The 27722-nt window shown below is 37.6% G+C and overlaps 1 protein-coding gene and 2 non-coding genes across 3 annotated transcripts; all 3 read left to right on the top strand.

The window, feature by feature from the left end:
- The first annotated feature begins 2476 nt into the window (after window positions 1-2476).
- LOC148870693 (rop guanine nucleotide exchange factor 7-like) lies at window positions 2477-5932 on the top strand. Its single transcript, XM_088967215.1, has 7 exons — window positions 2477-3431; window positions 3547-3663; window positions 3799-3953; window positions 4256-4330; window positions 4425-4715; window positions 4811-5170; window positions 5246-5932. The coding sequence occupies exons 1-7, from the start codon at window positions 2822-2824 to the stop codon at window positions 5735-5737; spliced, it is 2100 nt and encodes a 699-aa protein (XP_088823341.1). The 5' UTR covers window positions 2477-2821; the 3' UTR covers window positions 5738-5932.
- A 482-nt stretch (window positions 5933-6414) lies between these two features.
- Window positions 6415-6486, top strand: TRNAD-GUC (transfer RNA aspartic acid (anticodon GUC)). Its single transcript has one exon. It is a non-coding gene; the product is annotated as a tRNA-Asp (tRNA).
- A 20465-nt stretch (window positions 6487-26951) lies between these two features.
- LOC148870691 (small nucleolar RNA R71) lies at window positions 26952-27058 on the top strand. Its single transcript, XR_016108598.1, has one exon. It is a non-coding gene; the product is annotated as a small nucleolar RNA R71 (small nucleolar RNA).
- The last annotated feature ends 664 nt before the right edge of the window (window positions 27059-27722 follow it).

The raw sequence follows: 27722 nt of genomic DNA, 5'->3' as shown, positions 1-27722 counted from the left end.
AAACATTAAATAATTCTGATTAATGAGATTAACACACGTGGACATTGGAGCCGAAGAGAAATTAATTTGAAGAAGTAGGGATACATGCGATGCAGAATTCTGAATTCCAGCCCCTCCTAGTGTTAGCCCTCTCCCCCTTATAAACAACATCCTGTTTGTGAATTTGACATTAATTCACAATCAGGATGCATTTCCCCTGTACTTTGGGCTTATAAAATTCTGATCTGGGCTGATTGATCATTCTCATAAATTAATTTTGTTGCCTCTACTCTACCGCATTCTGATATTGCCACTTAAATATTCCGTTTAAATAATTAATTAATGCAACCAAGGAGTGGAATCTCTCTTTTACTGTTGGAATTGTAGGAACAAACTAGTTAATTGAGATATTATCCAAAAAAAACTAAGCTAAATGAGAGGAGAGACAGAGAGTGCCCATTGTCAGTAATGTAATATCTCCAGTTCTCTACCAACCACCAACTAATATGGAATTGTGTGGATTTTCAAGCGTCCATGTTTGCGGCCTTCAATTCGAGACTCAGCCCAATTGATTTTCCGGCTCGAGCTTTGCCAGTCGAATTTGTTAGAATTAATTCACAGAGATCAAGGGATCCTCTTCTCAGTACTGAGAATACTAACACTTTTTGTAGGGACGGGGGTGGGATTGGAGCAATCCTTAGGCAGTTAGGACCCAACCACCTTAGGGGCTAGGGCAGGGCTTGAGTGTGATTAGGTACGCACTAAACACTTTTTCAGCTTTCTAAAAGCCATACCCAATTCAATATTTCTTTTTTGACGTCAATTCAATGGTTTCCAGGGGAAAATTTAGGCCTCAAAACATAGAGCATTTAACAGGTAGCATTTTTTTCAACAAAAAAAAAAAAAAAAAAAAAGAAAAAAAGAAAAGAGAGAGGGCATTTAACACTTAAAATTTTCTTTTCTTTTTCTTATTTGGTTTTCATTTTCCCACCATTCCTATTTTGGTTGCTTGGTGGAATCTGAGGTATGGGATAAAAGAAAGTCGAGAAAACGACAAACATCATCAAAGCGAAAGTCGTCGCTTTGTGTAATACAAACGGCTATCAGATATGGGGTCTTCTTTTCCCCTTTCTAACTTTATTTTAAATACGGATTCAACGTCCGGATACACATCCTACTAGCCGTTGAGGAAAAAGGACTCTTTCAGTTGGAACAACCGGCAACATAATCAAGGAAAGAGAATATTATTAACAAACAGAAAGATGTTGGGGAACACAAAGCCTTACAAGGAAAGTAAGAAGAGAGAGAGAGAAGAGATCAACAATTTCCCAAGCTATGTGTCCCCCATTATCATTTCTCCTCTACTTTATTATTGTGGGTCCAGAGAGATCAACAATTTTACTAAACTTTGATCTAAGATCCTAAGATCCTGCCAACATGTTACATGTCTGTTCAGTGGGCGTTTGGTGTGGCCCGTTTTCCGTCCACCAGAAATGCTCACATCTATCTTGTTATCCAAACATGTCATAAATAGTCAAAGCTTGGGGGGGCTTGTGTGTTGCAACAAAAGCTGCAAAACATCCAAAGAGGGTTCAAAAGAGACATTTAGTTAAGATTTAAGAGAGATTATGTGGTCCAGTTCCTCTGTCCTCCTTCCTACCAAGGAGGGAAGGACCACGACCAACCCCCCCTTAAGGCCTTAACCCTCCGTTCTGCTGGACTGGGGCCTGGGCCCTGGGGGTACGGGAAGGGACAATGAATAATGAATTTACTGGAAAGCCCTTGGCTTATAGTTTCTGTTGTCCATCTAGAACGGGACACACAACATCAAAATTGCCAACTGCCAAGCTTAATCTTATAACGACTGGATGCCCCCAAATTTGTAACGACAGTAATTCCTTGTAAACAAGTTTCCAAGTTGCCATCCATGATCCATGTGGTGCGTGGCTCACGACTCACGAGCAAGTTTGCCTTTGGTTGGAGTTGGACCACCTAATTCTACACCTGTTAAGCTTGGATGCATATAAGGCCCAAGCATTATTTCTTTGCCAAATCCAAATCTCAATTACTAGACTCTGTCTTATTATTGTTTATTACTGGACTATTAAATGGGGCCTTCTTGAGAATTGACGAAACTTGTTTCGGCCCATAATTTTGATGGTCCCCCAGTCCACTAGTCCAGGCTCCAGAGTGTATACCAAGCTTCCTTTTTATTCGCATTGCTTCCAACTTCCAAGATAGCGCACTATCAACAGACGCCACTGTTGTTAGGTCTCCGTGTATTGAATGACAGACTACACACTCGGCCGAGATGCCAACCAAGCAACCTCACAGAATCACAGCTCCATAAAGGTCGTTTCACACCAAACGGTCCAAACCCAAGTGCATGCTGGTCAATCCATTCTAATGTAAAGGGGTTAAATGGAAATCCACACGATGGCAGATCCGTCATTTACGACTCCAGCGTTATTTTATAATTTTTTTCAAACGGATTTGGAAAATTTGTACAATGTTTTAGTGTTTGAAGCCTTTGAATCCTCCTTTTAAAGTGCAATGAAAATCGATTCAAGAGACGGTTATCATTTAGATTGAAACCAGGAGAAATGGTGGTGGAGGAACTCTGAAAAGAGAAAATCAAATAAAAAAAGAGAAGCTAAGCTAGCCTCGTCTCTCAGATGTCCTGTGTTTGAGCAAGTTTAGTAATCATGGCCAACTTCACTCCTCCCATATAAATATACGAAGTTCCTCCACACACACCTAGAGACAGACAAGGCGCAGACAAAAATAAACCATAAATACACCCCTATTTTCCTTCACACGCCTAAGAAATGTTTGAAACCTTATGGATAGAGCTTCTTCCCGAGAAGAAGAAGAAAGACAAACAACAGTGCAGGAGCTCAAGCTTTGTCTGCCACTAGCGAAGCTTAGAACCTCTGCTGATGTTAGCCCGTTTTCTGTGTTGAGCTTTTGGGTCTCGAAATCTCTACGTAGCTTATCTTTCAGAGCTCGAGTTTCAGATGGGGTCGTTTTAAGAAGGGTTCTTGGTTCGGGTTTGGTCGTGAAGAGCTCATTTTTCTGTGGTTCTGCTGGTTTTAACGAATCAACGGAGGTTGGGATGGAGTGTTTGGTTGAGAAGAGGGATGTAATTGAAGACAGGAAAGTTGGATTCCATGGAAATGGAGGTGAAAGTGAGCCATTTACGGATTCTGGAGAAGAAGAGTCTCGGGAAAGCAGTTCGTGCAGTTCGAGTTCTGATGCTTTGACGTCTGGTGGAACTACCAACGAAGAACGAATCCCTAATAATTCAGAAGAGTCCTCTTCAGCACCATCACTATGTTGGCCGGTTGGGAAGTCGGAGATGCAAATCTGTTCAATTTCTGATGTCGCTGGGGATGAGAAGAAGCCCCACTTGGAAGATAGTAAATTAGAGAAACAAGGGTCAAAGATTCCAGGTATGTAATGTTCTCCTTTTTCCACCTATTATTTCTTCGTTTGTTTGATAACACTTTCTTGTTTGATAATTTTACAACGTCGTTGATTCTGAATTTTTTTTGAGGTTTTCGATAGAGGTTGAACTTATGAAAGAGAGGTTCTCAAAATTGTTGCTTGGGGAAGATATGTCGGGATGTGGGAAAGGGGTTTGCACAGCATTGGCCATTTCGAATGCCATTACTAATCTCTGTGGTACGGTTTCTTTTGCCTCTAAGCTCTAATTTATTAGCATTGCTCCATCTCCATAGAAGACCGGTTTTTCTTTGTATTAAAACCTCAATCAGCTTCTCTTTTGATGGTTATTTCCTTCTCTGCATTGTGTTTTAGCTACCCTCTTTGGGCAGCTTTGGAGATTAGAACCTCTACCTCCTGAGAAAAAATCAATGTGGCGAAGGGAGATCGAATGCCTTCTTTGTGTTAGTGACCACATTGTCGAATTGACACCCTCTTGGCAAACATTTCTTGATGGAAGCAAGCTTGAGGTAATCCCAATTAGTTCATCTTTATCTTACGTTTCTTAGTGTTATATGTTATGAACTTGGCACACGAAATCAGTTGTCCATTGAACAGAGAAATAATCCCCTCTACTGGTTAGTGCTGAAATTTGTTGAATGCATAACCCATATTATCCCTTCTCCTTGAACCTTTATTCATTCGTAGTCCTTATATCTGTAAATGGAAAGCATATGCAAATTTTAATAAACAAAAGAAAAGCCAGTGAAATAATGTACATTACATATATGCTACTGTTTTGACGAATTTCACTTTCACATTGACATTTCAGGTTATGACTTGCAGACCCAGATCAGACATTTTTATCAATCTCCCAGCATTGCGTAAATTAGACAACATGCTGATTGTAAGATATATTACTGCTCTTGTCTCCATCCCATAATTTTGAGACGATGAAGTTTCTGAATTCTGCAAATGTTTCTGAAATGTCACTTGCACAGGAAATATTAGATGGTTTTGGCGACACAGAATTCTGGTATGTTGACCAAGGGATTTTAGCTCCAGATGCTGATGGATCAGCCTCTTTTCGTAGACCACTTCAGCGCCAAGTGGACAAATGGTGGCTTCCTGTTCCCCGTGTTCCTCCCGGTGGTCTCCATGAAAATTCAAGGAAACATTTGCAGCACAAGCGTGAATGCACAAACCAAATCCTTAAAGCTGCTATGGCCATCAATAGTACTGTTTTAGCTGAAATGGAAGTCCCTGAATCATACCTGGAATCTCTACCAAAGGTACAGAATTCCTACATGGTGCAATTCTTCTGAATTCTGATTTTATGAGATAAAAGAAAGACTAAATTTTGAGTGCTATTTGGATTTGGGTTTAGAACGGAAGAGCTAGCCTAGGCGATGTGATCCACCGGTATATTACATCAGATCAGTTCTCCCCAGAATGCCTTCTCGATTGCCTTGACCTTTCCTCTGAACACCAAGCTCTGGAGATTGCTAACCGCGTTGAGGCCTCCATATACATCTGGCGTCGAAGAGCAAACTCAAAACCCATAAATAATTCAAACCGCTCCACTTCCAAGTCATCTTGGGAGATGGTCAAGGAGTTGGTGGTTGATGGTGGAGATAAGAGGGAGTTGCTTGCAGATAGAGCTGAGAGCTTATTGCTTTGCTTGCAGCAGCGGTTCCCTGGTCTTCCACAGACATCCTTGGATATGAGCAAGATCCAATACAACAAGGTCTGTATTTCTCACATTCGAAATTGTGGTTCTCATCTATGCCTTCTTCTCCCTCATCTTTATCCACAATTTCAGGATATTGGGAAATCTATTCTAGAGAGCTACTCAAGAGTATTGGAGAGCCTGGCGTTTAATATTATTGCCCGCATTGATGATCTACTCTATGTTGATGACTTAACCAAGCATTCGGATCAATATTCTTCGGTTCCCTCAGTCAGTGTGATAGCTCACAAGAGGGTTTCAATTCCATACTCAGTGCCTGTCTCAAGCACTCCATATGCTACAGCTTTTACAACTCCAAGCTTCTCACCTGCACCTTTGGTTAGCGCTGCAAAAGGAGAGAGGTCCCCTTTTCCCAGTGGCAACAAGCCACAGCATCGTGGGTTTGGAGTAAAGAAAGTTTTAACAGATTATCTTGGCGTTGATATCAAAGGGAAGAACTCATGCAATTTCCCCGAGGGATCAGATTCAGTAGCAAGCTCAATTCGAGAAGCACTGGCACCTCAATCTGGCATTGCAAGGCATGAATGCAAGAAAGGAGTCCTAAGCCCTCCATCTAGGAACTAGAGTTATAGTAGGAGAAAATCACTGAGATTTTCCTACAAATTAGTAGGTGGATTCAAGAATTAGCAGGAGAAAATTCCTACAGTTTAGCAGGTGGATTGAGGAGTTAGGAGGGTTTACCACATTATTGTTTATTTATTTATTTATTGTTGTAACGAGATTTCTGTTTAGTGGAATGAGCTGAGTTTGATTGATGAATTTTATGAACCTCGTGACTAGATAAAATGAGCTATCTGTACGTAACTGATATCATTGGAATGCAGTTGTAATTGAGTGACGGAGAGACTTGAAATTGTGATTTCCAAGCCCAATTTTAAACTGTTTTGTTCTCTTTATTGGAAGAACATGACTGAGCGAAAAAGTTAACCACTGCCTCTCTATTTAGCTGAAGATTACACAATAGGAATGAGACTTAAATTTGTTTTTTTTTGTGAAACGTATTTCTGCAAGAATATGCGCTACACAGGTGGACAAGAATCCTTGGAACGTCTCGCATGGTTAACTGGTAAATCACTAGACCAAATGCCCAAATATGAACGGAGTTGCTTGTTAGTCGAGGAAATTAAAATTGTATATATGCAGCATAGGTTTCTCTTTGGAAGATTGATTTAACAGGGAAGGTCAAGGTCTTTGGTGGGTTAATAAATGAGATAATGACATTTTAATCCGAAATCAATTGAGTCGTTGTAGTATAGTGGTGAGTATTCCCGCCTGTCACGCGGGCGACCCGGGTTCGATCCCCGGCAACGGCGTAATGTCTTCCCCTCTTGGTCTTTTTAATTTAATCCCGCTTGTGAGGATTTTAAATTTCAAAATCACTCCACAGTAGCCGTTGGGGGCAAACTTGTGTCTTCTTATGAATTCAATTTAGAGTTATTTGACTTCAACCATCCTCGTGAGAGAGACTGAGAGAGTACGCGAATAGTTAATGGCACATCAGGTGTACGAAATCGAAATGGAATGGAGGTTGTACTTGGATTTGGAGTTTCTATAACCTAAACGCTCCAACAGCTTCGCTTCGCCCCTTGATTTACGTACTACCAGTGCAACTTGTACCAACATGTAGCGTGTCCTTTCTTTAATGGGCCCATCATGGGAGATCAGATGTGATTGATTCGTTTAATATATGATTCTAGCGGGGACGTGCGATGCAAAGATAAATAATATAAATGGTTATTTACTAAAATATTCTTTATAATTTTATGGATTTACTAAAACACCATTTATAATTTGCAATAGAGATTTAATCAAATTTTCATTGGATGACAATGGAAAATGACAATGTTGAATCTATTGTTTATTTCAATAAATTTAATCAGAAAAAAATAAAAATAAAAATATCATTTTTGCCCCTAATAAGACATAGGCAACTACTCCATTAGTTATATTTGGTCAATTTTGTTTTCTATACAAAAAAGTTTTAAGGGTATTTTTGGAATGAAAAATCATGGGCCTAATGGCCAAATAAACACTCCTTAATGAAAAGTTGATTAATTAAATAAGTTATAAAATATATGTGATGTTTTAGTAAAATGAAAATTATAAGATAGGTTTAAGTAAATATGTAAACCTATAAGGTGTGTAGGAATGGCAACGAGACGGATTCGGGGCTGGGATCATATTCCCCATCCTCAACCCTGATTTTAAAATTAACCCCCATCCTCGATCCCCGAAGGGGATGGGTTCCCCATGGGGACTCAAATCCCCAAAATATTTTCAGATAATAGTATTTTTTAAAATAAATAAAAAATTTTAATTATAAATGATGTTTTAAATATGTTTTGATATATATAATATAAATAATATAACAGTATATTTAATATAAATAATATAATAGTATATTTAATATAAATAACATTTACTATATATATATAATCGGGGTTGGGGCAAGGCATGAACCTCAATCCCCATCCTCAACCCTGATCCCGACTAGGGATTCCTATTAATCCCCGTTCCTGTCACTGCCCCGCCAAAACAATCTCCATCCTCAGCCCCATTGGGTCAAGAAAGTCGGGTCCCCGTTAGGGATGGGGAAAATTGTTACCCCTAAGGTGTGTTCTAGGAAATGACCCTAATAGAAACACATAAGAGTATACAATTGTTTTATATTTTTAACTTTTTAAATAATTAATAATTATTCATATTCTATATACTACTTTTAATAAAATTTTTATAATACAAAAATAACAATAATCAATTTCAGTTAGGTTTATTCATCAAATTGATGAAACCGACCAACCTGATTAACTTGACCCGAGTTGGTTGGTTTTCTAATACATTAGGTTGGATTTGGTTCAAAAATTTCTCAATTCGGCCAATTTGGATCAGTTTCACTTTAGCCATTTGTAAACTGACCAAAATCGAATGATTATATTTTAAATATAAATTTTAATATGGAAAAGTGGGAAATTTTCCATATTTCTTAGTCTAAAATGTCTTATATCAAAAATATAATTTTTAAATTTATTTTTTAATAATTGCACTGTAATTTTTAAAATTATTTTTTAATAATTGCACTATAATTTTTAAACTTAAATTTAATTTTTAATTTTAAATATTTTGAACCGACTGACCAAACCAGAAAACCGACCCAAACCGATATAACTAAATTAATAGTCTCATCTTTGATAAATAACAATAGTTTAATCTCCAATAATTATTGAAAATTTATAGCAAAAATACACAATTATTGAAAATATATTGATAATGAAAAATACAATAATTACATAAATTATAAAAATACAGTAAGTACTAAAAATATATTAACTAAGTTAATAAATAGTATAATTTCAAATAATAGTTTAATCTCTAATAAATATTAATCAATAACTTATAACAAAAATACAATAAATAAAATAAGTATAATAAATTAAATTTAAAAATTCAATAGTAGTAATTTAATCTCCAATAATTATTGAAAGATTTTTATTAAATAACAAAAAATAAATAAATTTATACATAATCATTGAAAATACACTTATCACAAAAACAATAAATAAATATTAAAATACAATAAATATTAATTTAGTATATATAATTATATAATAAATAGAGATTAAGAGTTTAAAATTATTATTAATAAATATTAATTTTTTTGAAAGTTATTTTCTCGAATTATTACTTGATATAAGTGAAATTAATTATTTACAATATTTTTTAGAAATGCTAAATTATTATTACTTTCAATATTAGTTATAATTATTTTTCTACTTTTTAGATTTTTTTTTTAAATTTATTACATATTTTTTTTTATTTTAACTATTTAAAACCTAGTTATGTTAAATGTTTTGTTATTTAAGATATTTAGTTATTTAAATATTTAAATAATATGTAAAATATTTAAATTTTAAAATATTAAATATTTATTTAAATTAACTATCAATAAAATCATAATTTATACTATTATTATATAATTTAATTATTAATTTTGTAATATATTAAATTATTATTAGTTTCATTATTATATTATAATTATTTTTCTACATTGAAGAAATGTTTAAAATTTATTACATAATTTTGTTATTTTAACTATTTAAAATCTAGTATGATAAATATTTGGTTATTTAAATATTTAAATAGTCTGTAAAAATATTTAAAAATTTGATTATTTGAATTCTATTTATTTAAAACTGTTACATATTATTAAATATTTGAAAACATTTAAATTGATAATCCAGAAAAACATAATTTAAATTGTTAGTACATAATTTTGTGATATATTTTTTTAAAAATATAAAATTACTTTTTGTGTTTTTATTATATATTTTAAAGTTATTATATAATTTTGTTAGTATATTTGTATAATTCTTAAATTTTTAATCCAAACTTTCTTTAAATAGATATAGATAAAAAGTAGGGGAGATGATAAATAGGAATTAAAGATAATTTAGGAGAGATCTCTCCTAAATTAATACACTGCTTATCTATTACAAAAACTGTAGGCAAAGTGATTCATACTCGGATCACCATAGAGCACCTAAAGCCTTGCGCCTTAAATGTGATTCTAAGCTATTAAACCATGTTTATTCTTATGATAATAAATAAAATAAAATAAAATGTATTAAATTTTGTCTCTATATGTGATTAAAACAAAAAGTGCATGTTTATATTTAACAACACTAACTAAAATTTCAAAGAATAATATTAAAAAACAGTATTTTATAAACTAATACAATAAATAATCTATCAAATCTATGTTTATATAAAAAGATAATTTTTAATATCAAGAAAATTATACAAATAAAATATTAAGAATAGAATAATTATTTTAATACTTAAAGTTTATAAATTTGCAAATGATATGCAAATTAAATTTTTTATATATTTTTACAAATTATTAATTAATATTTTAATTTATAATAAGTAATAACAACATATTTATTATTTATAAAAAATAAAAATATTGTTTATAAAATATTTAAGAATATAACATTAAATTGAATTTATCAAATCCATTAATCTACATTTATTCAAAAAATCATTTTTCATATTAGAAAATTATATAAATAAAGTATTAATAAAGGAATAATAATTTTAGTAATTAAAAATTATGAGTTTTTATATGATATGTATATTATAAACTCTAACTTAAGATTAGATTTTTATAAATTATTAATTAATATTTTAATTTGTACTTGAGAATTTAATATTTAGTTGACTTTTTGGTAATGTTAAAAAATTAAAAAAGTAGAATAAAAATAATTTGTATAATAATTAAAATATAATAGGTGCATATTGTTTTGTGTGTTAGATTTTTGAATGATGCATTGTAAATAAAATTATATGATATCTATGCATCCTGATATATTAATTATAATATATTTCTTCATATGTATCACTAAAATATACATTTCTTATGTATTTATATACTATTTGTGATTGCTTTGATCTTAAATTTACTGATATTATTGTATTTACGAAATTTATATTTATTCTTAGTGTATCCATGCATTTTCATATATTTTGTCCGTATCCATGCATTTCCAAAGCATATTCATATTCGTATCCTACTTGTCCGATACAATATCCGATAGACACTTTAATCCTTAATAGAACCTCTTTCATATGTAGAAATCAGATTTGATGCTCACAAAGTTGTGCTCGCACTATTGTCATGGCCCTTTTTAGCCATGTGTTGAAAGCATTTCTTAATGAATAAAAAGATATAAGTATGGAGATGTTTCCGGTGCACAGCTGAAAATGACCGTAAAAACAGTGTAAGCATAATTTCGTGAGCCTCCTATAATAGCCTTGTTAACTCTTTAGCCAATTTTTATGTACCAGAAAGGTATGATACCTGAGCAACCATAAATCATTAATTAAGCTTTTTCTTAAAGCTTCTCTCTTTTCCAGTGGGTTTGCATCTTCGTATTAGTTTTCAAGCATCATAATAAAACTTAAAAATCTGATTTGAAAATATCAAATAAAAAAGCAGTTTGGTGAAACAATTGTAAAGGCTAGCGTCAAATTGTTGATTAGATCAATTGTTGGAGATAAGGGTGTTAATGGACCGGTTTTGGACTGGACCCCGTTCAGTTCAAAATCAATTTAGAAGGATTGGACGGACCAAAAAATTATAGTAGATTGGATCAATCCAGTGCAAAATATTTATTAGATTGGACTGGACCTGGTCTGTCCGTAATAAATTTATATTGCTTATCCGGTCCATTGATATAAGATAAGAACATAGGTGTCAATGGACCGGGTTTGGCTTAAAACCAATTTAAATTAAAATGAATTTGAACAAATTAGATGGTCTGAACTTTAAATTGGACCAATCCAAAATGATCCAATTTATTCATTGAATTGAATTGGACCTGGTCCATTTGTAATGGACTTACATTGGACTGGACCGGATTAGACCAAATTCAATCCAATCGACACCCCTAATTGGAGTCTCTATCTTTTAAGGGTACAAGTCTGGCGGGCTGGGTTGGATTTAATGTCAATCCAGGCTCAACCTTAAAAATTGGGCTTCAAGCTTCAATTAGCCCTAAGATCAAGCCCAACCTTTCCAACCCCAGGCTCAGCCTGAACTAAAATTTGACATAGATAGGAATAAGCTCAGGCCAGGTTTGAGTTGGTCAATTAAGCTCAAGTGGGCTTGTTAGGAATAATGTACTAAGAAGTTGCATAAACCTATTTAGTATCACTAATTTAAACCTTTAAATAGGAATTTTGCATATTTAGCATATAATCTTGTATACATGTTTATATGTATGCATATGCATGTATATATATATATATATATATGTTTATATTGTATGCATATATGTATGAAAGTGCGCAGTAAGCCATGCTTTTGAGCCCATCCAGTCCGAAGACCGAAAATCTAAGCCTAATCCGTGCAAAAACGCGGGCTGGGTAAATTCAGGCTTGGGTTGGTCCTATCCAGACTGCACCCTTATTTATCATTCTCAGAACGTAATTAATCAAATTAAATTTTTGACAAAACAGATGGAGAAATTGCTACTTACGCGAAATGTTTTGGAGATCTTAGAAATCTAAATAGACATGGTTAATTACTACCGGGTGATCAAAATGTTATTATTATTATTTTTTTTCACATGCCAACTTTGATCAGAAAGAAAGAAGAAAATTAATATTGAATGGATCCAAGCTCATGATAATATATAGGTGGATTCATGAATAAACATGAAGAGATAGCTCATAAAAGCTTTTATGGACTATATTTTGAGGAGCTTTTAAATCTCAAAGGCAGAATTAATTTGAAGGTTGTCGGGATCCCTCTTTGATAAGGTAAGTTCTCATGAAGATAATGAAAGACATACCTTCATTGGAAGAGGCTCAAGATGCTATTCAGAGCATTGGGAGTTTAAAAGCTCTAGCGATAGATGTAATTTCTGCTATTTTTATTAGTTTTGTTTGGAGGTCAATATATTGATGTGTATGAGTGGTGATTTTTTCCGAAAATAAAATGTTGGCCAACTTCAATGAATTTTTTCTTTTTTTTACTTTAATTCCTAAAAAGTTAAAGTGATAATCCCAGAAAAGATTTTAATTAATAGGCTCAAAAGATTTTTGGTTAGAAAAAAAAAGTGTTTTGCTCATCTGCAATTAATTGATAATTTTGTAATGATCAGGGAAAAAAAGGGCTATGGCTAGGGGTGGAACTTGGACAAGTTAGGCTTGGGATTTTGTTCAAATTTCAATTGGCCCGATTCAAAACCCAAACCCAAAACAGTGTAAAATGTAAACTCAAGCCAAGTTGAATTGCACACTTAGCCATGGCCTTAGCCAAAACAGTGTAAAATGTAAACTAAGGCATGATAGTTTAAGATGGGACTTTTTATTAATCAAATCAGCTCTGGGCTTTTGGTTTTAGTAAAGATTGGTGTTCTTTAAAATTTTTTAATGTATTTTTATGTTAATTTTTTGTTTTATTAATATGTCCTCACAAGGCTATTTTATATCCTCATCCTCACCTTACTTTTTCACTTTGGCTATGAATGGTTTATTTAGATTGTTAATGAAGGCTGAGAGGGATAAGGTTTCATTTTGTGTTGCTTTTTGTGAAAGCTATAAAAAATAGTTTTCTCTTCCCTCCAACCTGCATGAAAGAATTATAGGCAAACCATCTTAAAAAATATATGCTCTATCAAAACAATTAGTAAGGAGTTCAAGTATAAAAATGTGGTAAAACGGAACCAAATAGTAAAGACCAAAAGAAAAGACAAATGTAAAGGAATTTCTCTTCACTATAAATGAATTGTTACTTAATACAAACCTCTTCAAACAATAAATGATAGTGCTGTACTCATCCACATAAATATGTAACAAGTTTTGACAAGCTATAAAATGACAAAAAGAAGAATTACAAAGAGTTTTTGAACACAAGGCTTTCAACACAAAAATTTCCTCTCTTTCATTCAAATTGTTAACAAATAAAAAGAAAAAAATATCCAAAATAACAACTTACCTTCTTCTACCATTCCCTATTCCCCCAATAACATCGACCCTTACTTGAAACATCAAACTCTTCTGTCTTTCATGACTACTTTGGGTGGTGTTTGGAATCATGGCGTTTGCTCTAAAATGTTTTCAAGCAAAACATTAAATAGCGTTTGCTCTAAAATTTTTCCATGATCCGAAAGTTCCTCTAAAGCCAAGTGGACTTCCTGGGATGTCTCCTTCCACCATTGTCTTTTCCATTGATGCCACCACTAAACCTATTGCATGGATAATATCATGCAAATCAGAATGAACGTCAATAACAGGCGTTCAACTTCCTTCTTCATTCTCATCTGTAGCAGCTGAAATGGTATTAGGATCCATAACATCCATTAGGACTGAAGCATAAGAGTTTACACCTGCTATAATTAAGGGTGTCAATGGATCGGTTTTGGATTAGATCCCATTAAGTCTAAAGTCAATTTAGACAGATTGGACAGACTAATAAGACATATTGGATTAGACCAATTCGGTCCAAAATATTTTTTAGATTGGATTGGACCTGGTCCGTTCTTAGTAAATTTATATTGGATTAGGTTGGATTAAACCAAATCTGATCAATGGACCAGGTTTGAATTGAAACCAATCTAATTCAGAATGAATTTGAACAGATTGAATGGTCCATACATTGAATTGGACCGGTCCAAAATAGTCCAAAATATTCATTAAACCGAATTGGACCTGTCCATTTATAATGGATTCACATTAGGCCGGATCGGATTGGACCAAATCAAGTCCAATTGACACCCCTAACTATAACCTCCCTCAGAGTTTTCTAAAAAGGCATGCTCAACACTCCTCCCACCACTTCTTTAACTGGAGGGTATTAAATCCATGACCATTATTTTTCAACGGTTATTTGGTAAAGGGATCTCTACAAAAAGGACCAGCCTCTTTCCATTTAGCCTTTTCCTTGCACTCACATTTTTCATGCCCATAACTAAAGCATAAGGTGCAACAAATTGTACGAGAAATCCAAGAAAAATTGAGTGAATTGAATTATATTTTGTATTGATATTAGAAATCAACCAAAAAGATCCTTATACACCTTTTTTTCATGGAATCAATTTAGTCATAGGCCACACTCTCACTAGAATAAAAAGCACTTCTCCAAGATAATGTTCAACAATGGCTCAACCTAAACAACCTGTCTCTTAGCTATGGCCCACAACATTACAAGACAAACCAATAACACAATAAGTTGTCTCGCATTTTAATATACTTGAGTATGGGCGTAGCTAGAAATTTTTTCTAGTGGGTCTTAGAATAACTTAAAGCTTCATAAATGTCAAAAGTACTTTTTTTTTTTTTTACATTTTCAAGCACTCAAGTTGTTGCTCACAAAGGCTTTTGTGTTTGTTTGGGAGGGCTTTTAGATGAGATTGGCTTCAATCAGAGCAAAATAGTTTTCCATTGGGAATATCTCCATACTTCTATGCTTTATTTCATAAGGAGATATTTCCAATGCAAGGCTATGATGGCTGTTGAATGAACTTTGCTCTGACTGAATCCTATTTCCTTTTATATAATGATTTCTAATGTTGTATGAGTAAAAAAGAAAAAAAAAAACCCATAAAGTCGTAAATACCTATTCGATAAAATTTGGAAAGCAAAAAATAGGCTTACAGGGGCCCAAAAATTGACTGTTTGGCTATTGTAGCTCATAGGTAGTTTCTCAGATGTGACTCTATCAATGTAACTCTATCACTGCATAAGCCCTCCCAAATGGGCTCTTTATATGTATAGTCTAAAAGTTAATTAGTCTAAAGTCCAAATAAAATGCCTAAATTGACCTTATACTTATAGCTCCAAAATAAATTTTGTTGAGTGTTGGTCAGAGATTGCATTTTGTTTTTGGGTACATGGAAATCACGGGTGGGGTAGAGTAGGAGTCACATGAGGCCCATTGGCCATACCATGGAGAGCTTGCAGTTTCACCAGAGGAGTTGATTGGCCAAAGCCTTCTTAATATCTTGTCTTTCTAGCATCATATATTCTTTGTGATTTTCTTTTGCTATTAGAGTTATTATCTAAAATACTCTCTCATTTTCCCCAATTTTCAAAACATTCAAGAGACCTATTTAAAACTTACCTTCCATCAAGTCACCATTAACAAAATTTGTCCAGCTATGCCATTAATTATTTGTGATGACCAGATTAACCTTAAATGTTTTTTTTAAATAATTGTTTTAAAAAGAAAACAAGCAAAAAACACAAACATATTTGCTCTTTGACCATCCTCCAATCTAAAGGTCGCAAACCAATTTTTTTCTTGGTAAAAAAGACAAAATTCATTAAAAGCTAACCAACAACTGAAGGTTTTTCCAGAACGCCCATAGTTCTTAGAATAGGATAACCTCTTTATTCTCTTAGCTAATACAATGAGTAAGTTTCAAGGGTGCAATATTCGGGTCTAGGGGTGTCAATCGTATCTGAAAATCCGATTTTGAATTCAGGACTCAACATAATTGGAATATGACTTGATTCAATTCATTTAAATTGCATAAATAATTTATATATTTATGTATATAAAATACTTATATTATATATATATATATATATATATATATATATATATATATATAGTATAAGTATTTTATATATAGATATATAGTATTTTATATATTTATGTATATAATAATATAAGTATTTTATATATAGATATAGATATAGATATTAAATACCAAAAGAATTAACTTGTCAAATTCAAATATTGAATTGTCTAATTGAATTTGAATTTAGATATTGATTGATTTGGTTCGAATTCAATCTGTTTGCGTCTTCTAGGTGCTTGATAACTCTAGTTTTAGAACTTTTTTTTTTTTTTTATTTTTGAAGGCAAGGAACTTTAAGTATCTTTCTTTCATGAGGTTGAGCATTGGTCATTGGGTATCAATCGTATCATGGGAGGATGTTTTGCATCAATATAGAGGGCTCATTGCGTCAAAATATAGTTGGCTTTGAGCCTTTGCTACTTCAATCAGTCTTGTTGCATGAATTACAAGAGAGATGGAATTTTGGGATTAATTGTATTACGGGGTGGAAGCGGGACCTTGGGAAGCATGGAAATATGTAGAGGTAGGGGGTGAACATGGGTTGGTTAAGTTTGGTTCTAAGACAGAATTTGGAACCTACCCTCTCAGGATCAGTTTCAGGGTTGGTTCTGGACTAGGTGATTCTAGGTTCAATTAGGGTCGTCGATCCAAGGAGCTTGTTCTCCCCCCCTTACCCCCTAAAAAAAGTATGGAACATGTTCTGTTTAAAACTTATTATTATAATTTAAACTCTGTAAATATTACATTTTATGTTACTTATTATACACATCTAAACATTAAGTTGGAGTGTAAATCCCGGTTCAGGGTAAATTTGCATTGGCTCACTTTTGCTTGTGTTTGACAACATTACATTTTTGTATTAACAAATGACGGACCAATGCATATTTACATTGATAATAAGATGTAAAAGCACAACGGCGAAAAAGAAGTAAATTTGCATTCAAGTGGTTCGAGGTTATCGACAAACAAGATTTGTCTAAGTCACTTCTCTTTTTGTCCAAGTTGCTTCTCTTTTTGTCTAAGTCACTTCCTTTTTTCTTTGTGAGTTTCGGGAATATCCCCATTCATAGGTCCGAGATCCACATCTATGAATTGAAAGGTCCGAATGATCAGCTCTGCAATCAGTTGTTAGAATCAATAGGTGTTCAAATCGTTCATTTGAATAAATTGAAACCCTTTTTATTGGATGATCATGATACTTCCCAAAAATCGAAACTCCTACTTTTCTTTATTCTTTATCATTATCCCGCATGGATACAAATGAACAAATTTATTAGTCCGAATCATTACATATCAATATCAGAATTTGATTGATCGAATCAACCATTTCATTTTACCAAGTTCAACGTTAGCCAGATTAGTCAACATTTATATGTTTCGATGCAACAACAAGATGTTATTTGTAACAAGTAGTTTTGTTGGTTGGTTAATTGGTCACATTTATAAATAAAAAAATGGATTTTTGTTCAAGAATGAAATCTTATTGGAACTGTCCATATCCGGTTCATCCTTCGGAACCATATTACATCCCGGATTTTAACAAAAAAAGCATATGCTTTACTAGAATTCGTGTTCGCATCCATTGCAACTGAAAATCTGTTTTGGTAAGAAGGCAAATTTGTCAATACAAAACTAACCCAACTTTGCAATTTATATGAACTATTTTGCACTCTACATATTTGCATCTTCTCCAAACACAGCCTAAGTGACTCAATAGTTAAGTGAGACCACGGTCTTTGTACCCATAAGTGCTTGGGTTCAATTCTCCACTCCCTCAAATTATTTTGGATTTATTTCAAAGCAAGTTCAATTCCAAGGTCAGTTCACCAAGGCTGATTCGGGTAAGGTACACCCCTAGACTTTGGAATTAGCTTGGGTAGGGAATAGTTGCAAGAATTTGAAACTAGACCCTACCCAATAACGGAGTGGATAGGGTTGGTTCAAAGCTGATTCCATTTGGTTCTCAATAGAACCTAGCCATTTTCTCGCCCCTATGTAGAGGGGATCAAAGCTCTTACTAATCATGTTGATATTATACTTCTTGTGCATATTTTCAGGGAGGGGAACATGCCTACAGATTTTGTTTAATGATGTATATGAGTTGGGTATGCACCCTTTATTTTTCTTGATCGAGCTATCCCTAGATTATTTGGGAGGGTGCTTAGGGATTTTAGAGGAATTCAGATTTCCTCCTCATAGAATCCTCCATGCACCCACTTTAAGCACATGGAGCTGTGCATTAGGCTTTGTTTGTTTGCGATACAAACGCCGAACTGGGTATTTATGTATCCCGATTTGCGTTTGTTTGATATGTAAAAAAGTGATGATTATCAGATCAAAAATGTATTTTTTTGATACTTTTGTACTCTGAGAAGAGAGTATTACTGTACCTTTTTTCTGGATACAATTTTGTGTTCTTTTGATATAACTTTTTGACCAAAGTTGAGGCATTAGAGATAGTTGGAGCATTTAATGATGGGCTCACACTTTGCACCGATTTTAAACAAACAAGATGAATGCAAAAACGATTTAAAATGTGAGTCGTGTTTGCATTCATGAACCAAAAAAAAGATAAATATGTAGTATATATTATTTGCGTTTGCATTGCAACCAAATGCAGCCTTAGGAACATCTTTCCATGAATGAAAACATACATAGGAGAGATGTTCGTAATGTGCGACTGCAATGTGCCATGATGCTTGGGCCTGCACAACCAGGACAAGTATTTTGTGATATTAGGGTCAATTGTAGGCTTGTTGATGATTCCACCAAGGTTTATGGTATTGGATCATGAGCTCATTGCGCACGATTGGGGATCTTGGCTCATCCAATCCATGGGAGTACCACGTACTTGTGTGCTAAGTTGATGATGTCAATGCTTGGCAACCACTAGGCCTTAAATTAAACAATTGAGATAGGATATTTCGATCACCTTAGACGTTGAGCTTGGTATAGTGAAAGGGCCTGGTAATATACAACTCCCGTCTCCCTACAAAGCTTCCTTCTTGATGATGCGCGATTTGGTCACTCCTAGTTGGAAGGGGCTTTGCTCCTAACTGGCGTCGGACGAGATACCTGAGGAGGAGAAGGAGGTGAAGGATCCCAGGGGAGTTGCCCGGTGGGAACACTACGATGCTTAAGTTAGTAGCAGGAAGAGAGAGTTGCAGAGTAAAAATGAGAGAGCTAGAGTACAGATCACGCAAGTTGCAATACCCTTGCTCTTTGAGGGTCGGAGCTCTTATATAGCGGTGTCCTGACAGATCTGGCATAACTGCCTCTGATTCTCTGCTGCAGCCGTTACTTGCTAGGGTTGAGCTGGTGGGTGCATGTAACCATTGCAGAGTACGGCCTTGCCAGACAAGGGACACCTCTTAGGGCTGGCAGGCACGACGCCACCTGACGAGAGACGTGGGTGTAGGTCTCCAAGTTTGGCAGGTACGATTGTCAGACAGGAGATCTTCCTGTGATACGCCGAGCTGCTCTTCTGCGAGCTGCCTTGTACCGATCTACCTTGTGCCGAGCTACAGGTGTCGTATCGAAGTGATTCTTCCCGAGGTAGTCTACTTAGGTTTGGGCAGGAGTAAATTTATTCTAACTTAGGAGGCTTCCCAGCTCTACCCGAAGTGCCTTCAGCTCGGGATATTCCCGACTTGGAAGAACCTTAGCTCGGGGTAATCGGAGTGTCATCTCATAGCTGAGCTACCACGCTGGATCTTGGTCAGACTAGTCGTGCTGAGTTGTCGCTTATGTTGAGTCATGTCCACGTGTCCTCTTATGATGAGGTCGGGTCAAATCACCCTCTATCAATTGCCCCCAACTCCCCGAGTCAGGGGTCCTATCCTGGTGTGGGGAGTTCACGACGTGATGGGTGGATTTGGCCCGAAGTCTAGGCCACCTCGTCAGAGTTCTCCGGTCGGACCTGTTCGCTGCTCGGCTCAACCAAGGATAACCCGGGGGTCGTGTAGCCGGTTTTCTTGAGAGTAGTTAGATCGTCTTGATCTCAACCATTGAATCTCGGGCATATCGGTTATAAATAGGGGTGACCCCAGTCATTTTCTCTGCCATAAGTTCACTAACGCTCGTCTTGAGGTCGCGGCTAAGCACTTCAGCTCGGGTTTTCCAGTCCGCCATTCTTCCCAGTTCGGTCGTCTTCCCTTGGTGAGTCTCCTTAGCCTCTCCTCTTCAATTCAGTTCCAGTCTTTTTAGTTTCGTAGTTAGCTTCCCTTAGTTCATTTTTTAGTTCGTAGCTGATGAAGGAAGATTTGGCCCGATCTCACAGTTATGCGACACGTGGCAGAAACAACAGCTCAGCAAAAGGGCCAAGCCTAAGGCGTGAACAAGGGGACACCAGCGGACCGAACTCCCTACGGGGGGCCCGAACTCACCCTTGGCCCAAAACCAGAGTAATCCGAACTGTCCAACCTTGTAACAGCTCGGGATATACCTCGCCGAACTGGCCGACCTTGTAACAGCTCGGGATATACCTCGCCGAACTGGCCAACCTTGTAACAGCTCGAGATATACCTCACCGAACTGGCCAACCTTGTAACAGCTCGGGATATATCTCGCCGAACTGGCCGACCTTGTAACAGATCGGGATATACCTCGCCGAACTGGCCAACCTTGTAACAGCTTGGGATATACCTCGCCGAACTGGCCAACCTTGTAACAGTTCGGGATACACCTCGCCGAATTGACCTGCCCTATAGATACCTCCGAACTCAAGACTTCGCCTCGCTCACCACTCTGCATCACCTTCTGGGCACCAAAACCAAACAAGTCATACCATGCCTGACATTAAGGAAGTCTGTGCCCGAGGGCGCCGCACCTGACTGACTTGGGATCTGACGCTTGGCAGCCGCACTCTAAACGACCACCTGCCACCGCCACTGACACCGCCATCTCCAGTTAGAGAGACGATTAGGCAGTGACGGTTCTGTCCCAGCAGAAAGGACGACGACCGAATTGACAAGCGCAAGGGTAATCATACCCGACCTGACAAGGGCCTCGGAGCGAGTGCGCGAAGTGATTATAAGAGCCCCTTGCCGCCCCCAACAAAGAAGGTATGCAAACTTTGCGCTATCTGGTGTTATCTTGCTTTTGAAGGATTCTAACTTGAGCTTCAGAGCCACTACACCAGGTTCCCCCCCGGAGCTTCCTCATCTCCTCCGTTTCAGGTTCCCTGCTACCCCATTCAGAAGCAAGGTCGTTGACAGCTAAGACCGGCCGGATCGTGCTTCATCAATTGGCACCGTCTGTTGGAAACGCTTCAAAAAGCCTCCCTCCAAACTTCCATAACCCCTTTTCTTCAAAAAACCCTACACTCATGGCCTCCTCCAGCAACGCCGGATGTGGCACAGAGACAAACACCACCGGGGAACAACTTCAACTCCCCGTGGTGTGCGTTGGACAGTTCACCATCCCCCTTTCGGTGGATGGGATCCCCAGCTTGAACACGCCACAAGTAGTGGCGCCCGTAAACCTTCCTACCACAAGCATCCCCTTTCCTCCCCCTATTGAGACAACCTTTACTGAACCAACTACCGTCCCCCTGGCAGCCAGCCAAAACCGGTTGGACGACCTGATGCAGTGCATGCGGGCAATGCAAGCCCAAATGCAACAGTTCCAGCAGCACCAACTTCACCAGCACCAAGTACTACACAACATCTCCCAGTATCACTATCAACAGCAGTTCCCCCAACTGCTGCTGAACCAACCACTACTTCCACCTCGCCACCCCGCTTCGAGGCCGGTCAAGGCCTCCCCGCAGGATGGACGCCCCCACCAGGCGAAGGCCTCCTGGCCCCAGAACCCCCCTAACAACCAGGCCTCGTCCCTAGGCCGAAGAGAGAAAAATATCATCCCCGCCTCGCAACTCACAGGCGGGTCGGGAACCTCGCCCGCGAGGTCGGCACCCTGGCGCTACAAGCTCGAGTTCCCGCTCACGGAAAACCGATTTGGTGCCCTGGTGGCAGACTACCAGCATTCCGGGCCCATCGAGCTCGGTAACACGGAGGCCAGCAGCGCCAGCACAAGACCCACTCAACAACGAAGGCGCCGACGAAGTTGCCGAACCGCCACCCGTGTCTTGTCAGAGCTCAGAGGCAAAGAGATGAGCTCGGACAAGGTAGGAGCTGCCCCGACTCTCTTGGTTCCTTCCCCCCTCGCATCAGAACTCCTAGCGGTCCCCTTACCCAGAAATTTCAAGCTCCCACCTCTGGACAAGTACGACGGGTCCTTCGACCCCAACGACAACATTGACGCTTTCCAGTCCCAAATGCACCTCGCCAGGGCCAGCGAATCGTGCATGTGCGTGGACTTCACCACCATCCTCAGGGGAGTAGCCCGCACTTGGTACAGGAACCTGGCCCCCGGGTCGATAAAGTGCTGGGCCTAGTTCGTGCAGGTCTTTACCGCACACTTTGTCACCAGCCAATGGTGCCCCATAACAGAGGAAAGCATCTTCGGAGTAGTCCAAAGGGAAGGAGAATCCATCCGGGGCTACATCAAGCGATTCAACGAAGCATGCTTGCAGATACCGCGGTTGGACCCCGTAGTGCAGCTCGCGGCGGCCAAAAGAGGGGTAATGCACAAAGAATTCAAATGGCACATGGTGGCTGACCAGCCCGTAACTGTGGCCGAATTCCTCAAGTTCGCGAACAAGTTCATGAGGACAGAGGAAGAAATCAACCAATGAACTGAAGGCGGGAACGAGAAAAGAAAGAGGGAAGGCGAGCTCTCCAACCCAATCGATAGAAAAAACCCAGCCCGGGAGCCGAAGCTGAACCAGTCGTTCCGAGCTCCCCTAGCAGTTCGGACGAATTACACGCCGTTAAACACAAGGCGGACCGAGATCTTAATGATGATCAAAGACGCCCCGTACGTGAAGTGGCCACCTCGCCTAAAGGGAAATCTGAATGAGAGAAATAAGAATTTGTATTGTAGTTTCCATAGAGACCATGGTCATAGTACCGAGCACTGTAATAACCTCCGGGACGAGATAGAGGGGCTCATCCGCCGCGGATACTTGAGAAACTTTGTACAACACAACAATAATAACAATAAGGCAGGTCGGCAAGTGATGTGTGGCTCATTGTGACACTAGCAAGTGCACTAGCCGTTCAAGTAATAAAGTAGTGAGTGAAGTATCGTTCCCACGAGGATTTAGGAAACAATTACCAATACTAAATTGAACATTTCTTATCTGATCAACAAATAAATCAAAACTCTAATGAAAGCTAAGAAATCCTAAATTAAAATCTATCTAAATCATTGGTCCAATTGCCTTCAATTCAGGTTAGAAGAGTAAGCAGTAAATGTCAATCTCAGAATTCAGCAATCTATCAATTTGGATCATTCAAATGAATCATGATTGAGCCTTGGTTTGGTGAAACCCCAAGGTCATGAACAGCCTCTCTCAAGCGCATGTTCATCCTATGCATGAGTGACGGTTCTTCTATCTCTAGCAAGAATCTAATCCCCATGCATGCATTTCTTCAAACACTTCTAAGGCATCAATTCAAATCTGAATTGATCACCAACTGAATTGTGCAAGTTATCTCTAACCTTGCACTCAATTCAGTTCTTGAATAGTAGATCTGAATTCTTAGAGTCTCTCTCAAGCACTCTAGGAATTCCAAGCTGTAGATTAATTCGCCCAATCTGAAATTTGCAGATCTGAATTCTCTTTCAAGCAATTCAGATCTTGCAATCACAGATCTGAGAATTCAGTCTGAGTTTTGAAGGTTAGTTGGCCGAATTGATCTGCAATCACACCCTTATTCAAGAAACTTCAAGTACAATGCATGATCATTTGAATGAATAAAAAAGAATTAGATTGCTGAACTGAAATTTTACAAGCTGAAATACATCAAGGAAGAATGGAAACAAGGAGAAAGAAGAAAGAACATATAACTAAGAAACTGAATTCAAATCAAAAGAGAATGAAACTACAAATGATTTATTACAAAAAATCTTTGAATCACAATCCCTCAATTCGAACTCACCTTCTTCTTCTAGCTTGCTTGTCTTGAACTTCCTTCAGCCCTTCTTCTTCTTCTTCCTTGCGCCTAGCCTTCTTCTCTTCTCTTCTCTCAAGGTGGCCGAACCTCTAAGAGTGGGAGAGCCTTTCTCTCAAGCAATTGAACAACTTTCTCCCCTCCTAGAGGCCTCCTTATATAGTTTTTCAAGGGGCTCTTGCCCCTTCTTGAAGCCTCTAGAATGGGGTGTATTACACCCCTCATGAACCTTCTAGAGTGCTCCCTCCTTCTCTTCAAGAAACTCCTAGAAGTTGCCGCCCCTAGCTCCCTTTGGGCTGCTATTTGGGCTACAACTTAGCTTGCTTTTGAGCTCATGTGGGCTACACTCTAGGCTGTTATTTGGGCTAAAAATGGGCCTTCCTTGCTGGGCCGAATTCTCCTCATAGCTAGGCTTTATTTTCTGGGGTTTTCTCAAGGAATTCACTTGCTCTTTTTGGGCCGAAGTGCTCTCTCTTGCTTCCACGACCGGGCTGGACTGAAATTGGTCTTTTTGAACCTTCTTTTCTTGCCTTTTTCCTTCATTCTCTTGGATTGATTATCCCTAAACCTATTCTTAGCATTAAGCTAAATTAAGGCAAAAATTAATAAAACCGGCATAAAAATCCATGCTAAAGTCCTCAAAAATTATAGATAAATTGTAAGTTCATCAAATACCCCCACACTTAAGCTTTTGCTTGTCCTCAAGCAAAGACATCAGCCATAAACTTAACATTCCCCCCTTCTGTTCTCACCATTTACCTGGTGAACTTTTTAAGATAGAAATGCATTGAGTAGTCGGGGAACTTTTGTAAGTGCTCAACTCTTATTCTTGTAAATTACCAATTAAGATATGTATCAGATCCAAGGAAAGGAGAATATGAATTTCATCATAGTCTACCCTTCACTCCTAATTCATATATAAATCAGCTCCTTAATTGTCAAGGTTAATAATCAAATTTCACTAAGTTTCACATCTGTAACTGAATCTCAATGAGAGTTCAACTTTAGAGTGCCCCTTTGAACCTCAGCTATCACCACAATTTCTTAATTCTAGGGGTGAGTGCATCTTATGCTCCATCTCACCCTTTTCTTTTCTTTTTTTTTTTTTTTTTTTTCGGTGTGAGTGCATTTTATGCTCCATCTCACACATTTTTCTATCTTTTTTTTTTTTTTTTTTTTTTTTTTTGGTGTGAGTGCATCTTATGCTCCATCTCACACTGGTCACTTACTTGAGGTAGGACTCATGTTCTGAGCTGCTAGTTTTACTATTCAACTCAAAATAGCGGAGTCAATTTGGGCTTTTGTCCTTCTTTGCAATTATTGAACCTCAAGAATTAGCACTTCAGATGTGCACTAGCTCTCTTGACCATTAACAATGAAATCAAGGGCTTCCATACACATGAAGGAAGTTAGGGCTAGTCATGCTGAAAGGCATATTCAACTCCCCTTTTCTCATGCATATATCAAATTTGGTCATTCACAAGAATAAAAACTTAACAAGTACATCAGTCTCCCTCAACTCATTGAATTCCTTCTTAAAAAAATCATCAAATAAATAGTAATGAACTTGAGGGGTTCAAGTCTTTTTTTTTTTTTTTTTTTTTTTTTTTGGTTATGTCATTGCCTGCATATGTGTGTTGGGGTGCATGGTTTCAGCCCCCATACCCTAGCCTCGGGCTCACTCCCCCACACTTAAGATGAACATTGTCCTCAATGTTCGTAGTGTTAGGCAGTAACAATAAAACTAGCAAGAGCATCATCAAGTAATAGGAGGTATTTAGAGGACTTCCCTGAAGATCATTCTTAAATTCTGCAATATGTTGTCGGTGGAAAACTTCTTCTGCTAGAAATCACTTGCAAACTAGAAGAGGAGATCAGTATCTTTATTCAATTAAATTCTAAGAAAAACTAACTAAACTTAAATGCTATGAAAAATAAAAACAAAAAGCAAGTAAGACAGTTTATGACTAAGTATCTGATTTGGGAATTCTCCCAACAGCCTCTTGTTCCCTTGGGTTTACCATGGTGTTACTAGGTAAGGTACCCGGAGCCCTTTCTGAAATCATCTGTGCCAGCTGCCCAACCTGAGTTTCCAAGTTCCTTATCGATGTTTCGTTTTTCTGAAATCTATTTTCCGCACTAGCTATGAACTTGGTCATCAGCTCCTCCAAGTTAGATTTCGGTTCCGGTTGATAGAAGTTTTGGTGGAAAGGCTTAGGTGCATGCTGATTCAGGTGGCCTCTCCATCCGGGGTTATGGGCATGATGGTACTGATTTCCTGGCTGTCTTGTAAAGTTGCCAACAAAGTCTACTTGTTCTGTGGACTGAAAAGTCTGACTGCCAACTTGGAATTCAGTGCTATCATGGCCTCCCCCACACTTATCATACTGTATATGCATAGCTGCCATCTGCATCTCATCAAATTTTTTGCTAAGTGCTCCTATTTGTGCAGAGAGAGCTGTGTATGTATCCACATTATGAAGGCCATGCTGCTTTCTAACTGGTGTCCTTTCTGAATGCCATTGGTAGTTATTGGCTGCCATCTCCTCGATGAGTGCATGGGCAACCTCGGGAGTCTTATTGTTTATGGAGCCCCCAGCTGCTGCATCTAAGATGGTCTTGTTTGAATCGGTCAGACCATTATAAAATGTTTGCACCTGCAGCCAAATTGGAAGGCCATGGTGAGGAACCCTCCTTAGTAGCTCCTTGTAACGTTCCCAGGACTCATAGAGAGATTCCCCCTCTTGCTGGAAAAAAGTAGTGATGTCATTCCTCATTTTAGCAGTTTTAGAAGGGGGAAAATATTTAGAGAGAAAACGGCTGGCCATTTCGTCCCATGTGGCTATAGATCCTGCCGGTAATGAGTTCAACCAAGCTTTGGCTTTATCCTTCAAAGAAAATGGGAATAACCTCAGCCGGATGGCATCATCACTTACCCCATTGTGTTTGAAGGTGTCACAGATTTCCAAGAAGTTAGCAATATGGGCATTCGGATCCTCATGGGCCATACCACAAAACTGAACCATATTTTGTATCATTTGGATTATGGCCGGTTTAATTTCGAAGTTATTGGCAGCAATAGTTAGCCTGATAATGCTGGAGACAGTCCCGGTGAGGGTAGGCTTGGCATAATCCATCATAGTTCTTTGTTCAGCCATTTCTTGTGCTTCTTGTCTGACTTGCTTAGCAGCTCTCAAACGGACACGGAGAGTCCGTTCAATCTCCGGGTCGTAAAGGATCTCTTCCAGTTCAGGTCTGCTTGTCATAAACTGTAAAGGTCAAAGCAATAAAAAGGCCAATATTCACAAAAGAAAATAAATAACTAATCCTATTACAACTGAAAATGTAAAGTGAAGTATTGGAATATACAAACCTACATCCTAAAATAAATAAATGCAGCTAACTAAAAGCATATCAACATTTTATTCAATATACAGAATTCAG

This window comes from Nelumbo lutea, chromosome 2 (genome assembly GCF_056320005.1).
Source record: "Nelumbo lutea isolate HS-2025 chromosome 2, American lotus-T2T, whole genome shotgun sequence".
NCBI classification, from domain to species: domain Eukaryota; kingdom Viridiplantae; phylum Streptophyta; class Magnoliopsida; order Proteales; family Nelumbonaceae; genus Nelumbo; species Nelumbo lutea.
This window is presented reverse-complemented; position numbering and strand designations above follow the sequence as displayed.

Bases quoted from the DNA above. Each gene is read 5' to 3' on its own strand.
- LOC148870693 (XM_088967215.1), top strand. From the start codon at position 2,822: ATGGATAGAGCTTCTTCCCGAGAAGAAGAAGAAAGACAAACAACAGTG. The intron at 3,432-3,546 runs GTATGTAATGTT...GGTTTTCGATAG, and splicing joins ACAAGGGTCAAAGATTCCAG to AGGTTGAACTTATGAAAGAG. The intron at 3,664-3,798 runs GTACGGTTTCTT...ATTGTGTTTTAG, and splicing joins TGCCATTACTAATCTCTGTG to CTACCCTCTTTGGGCAGCTT.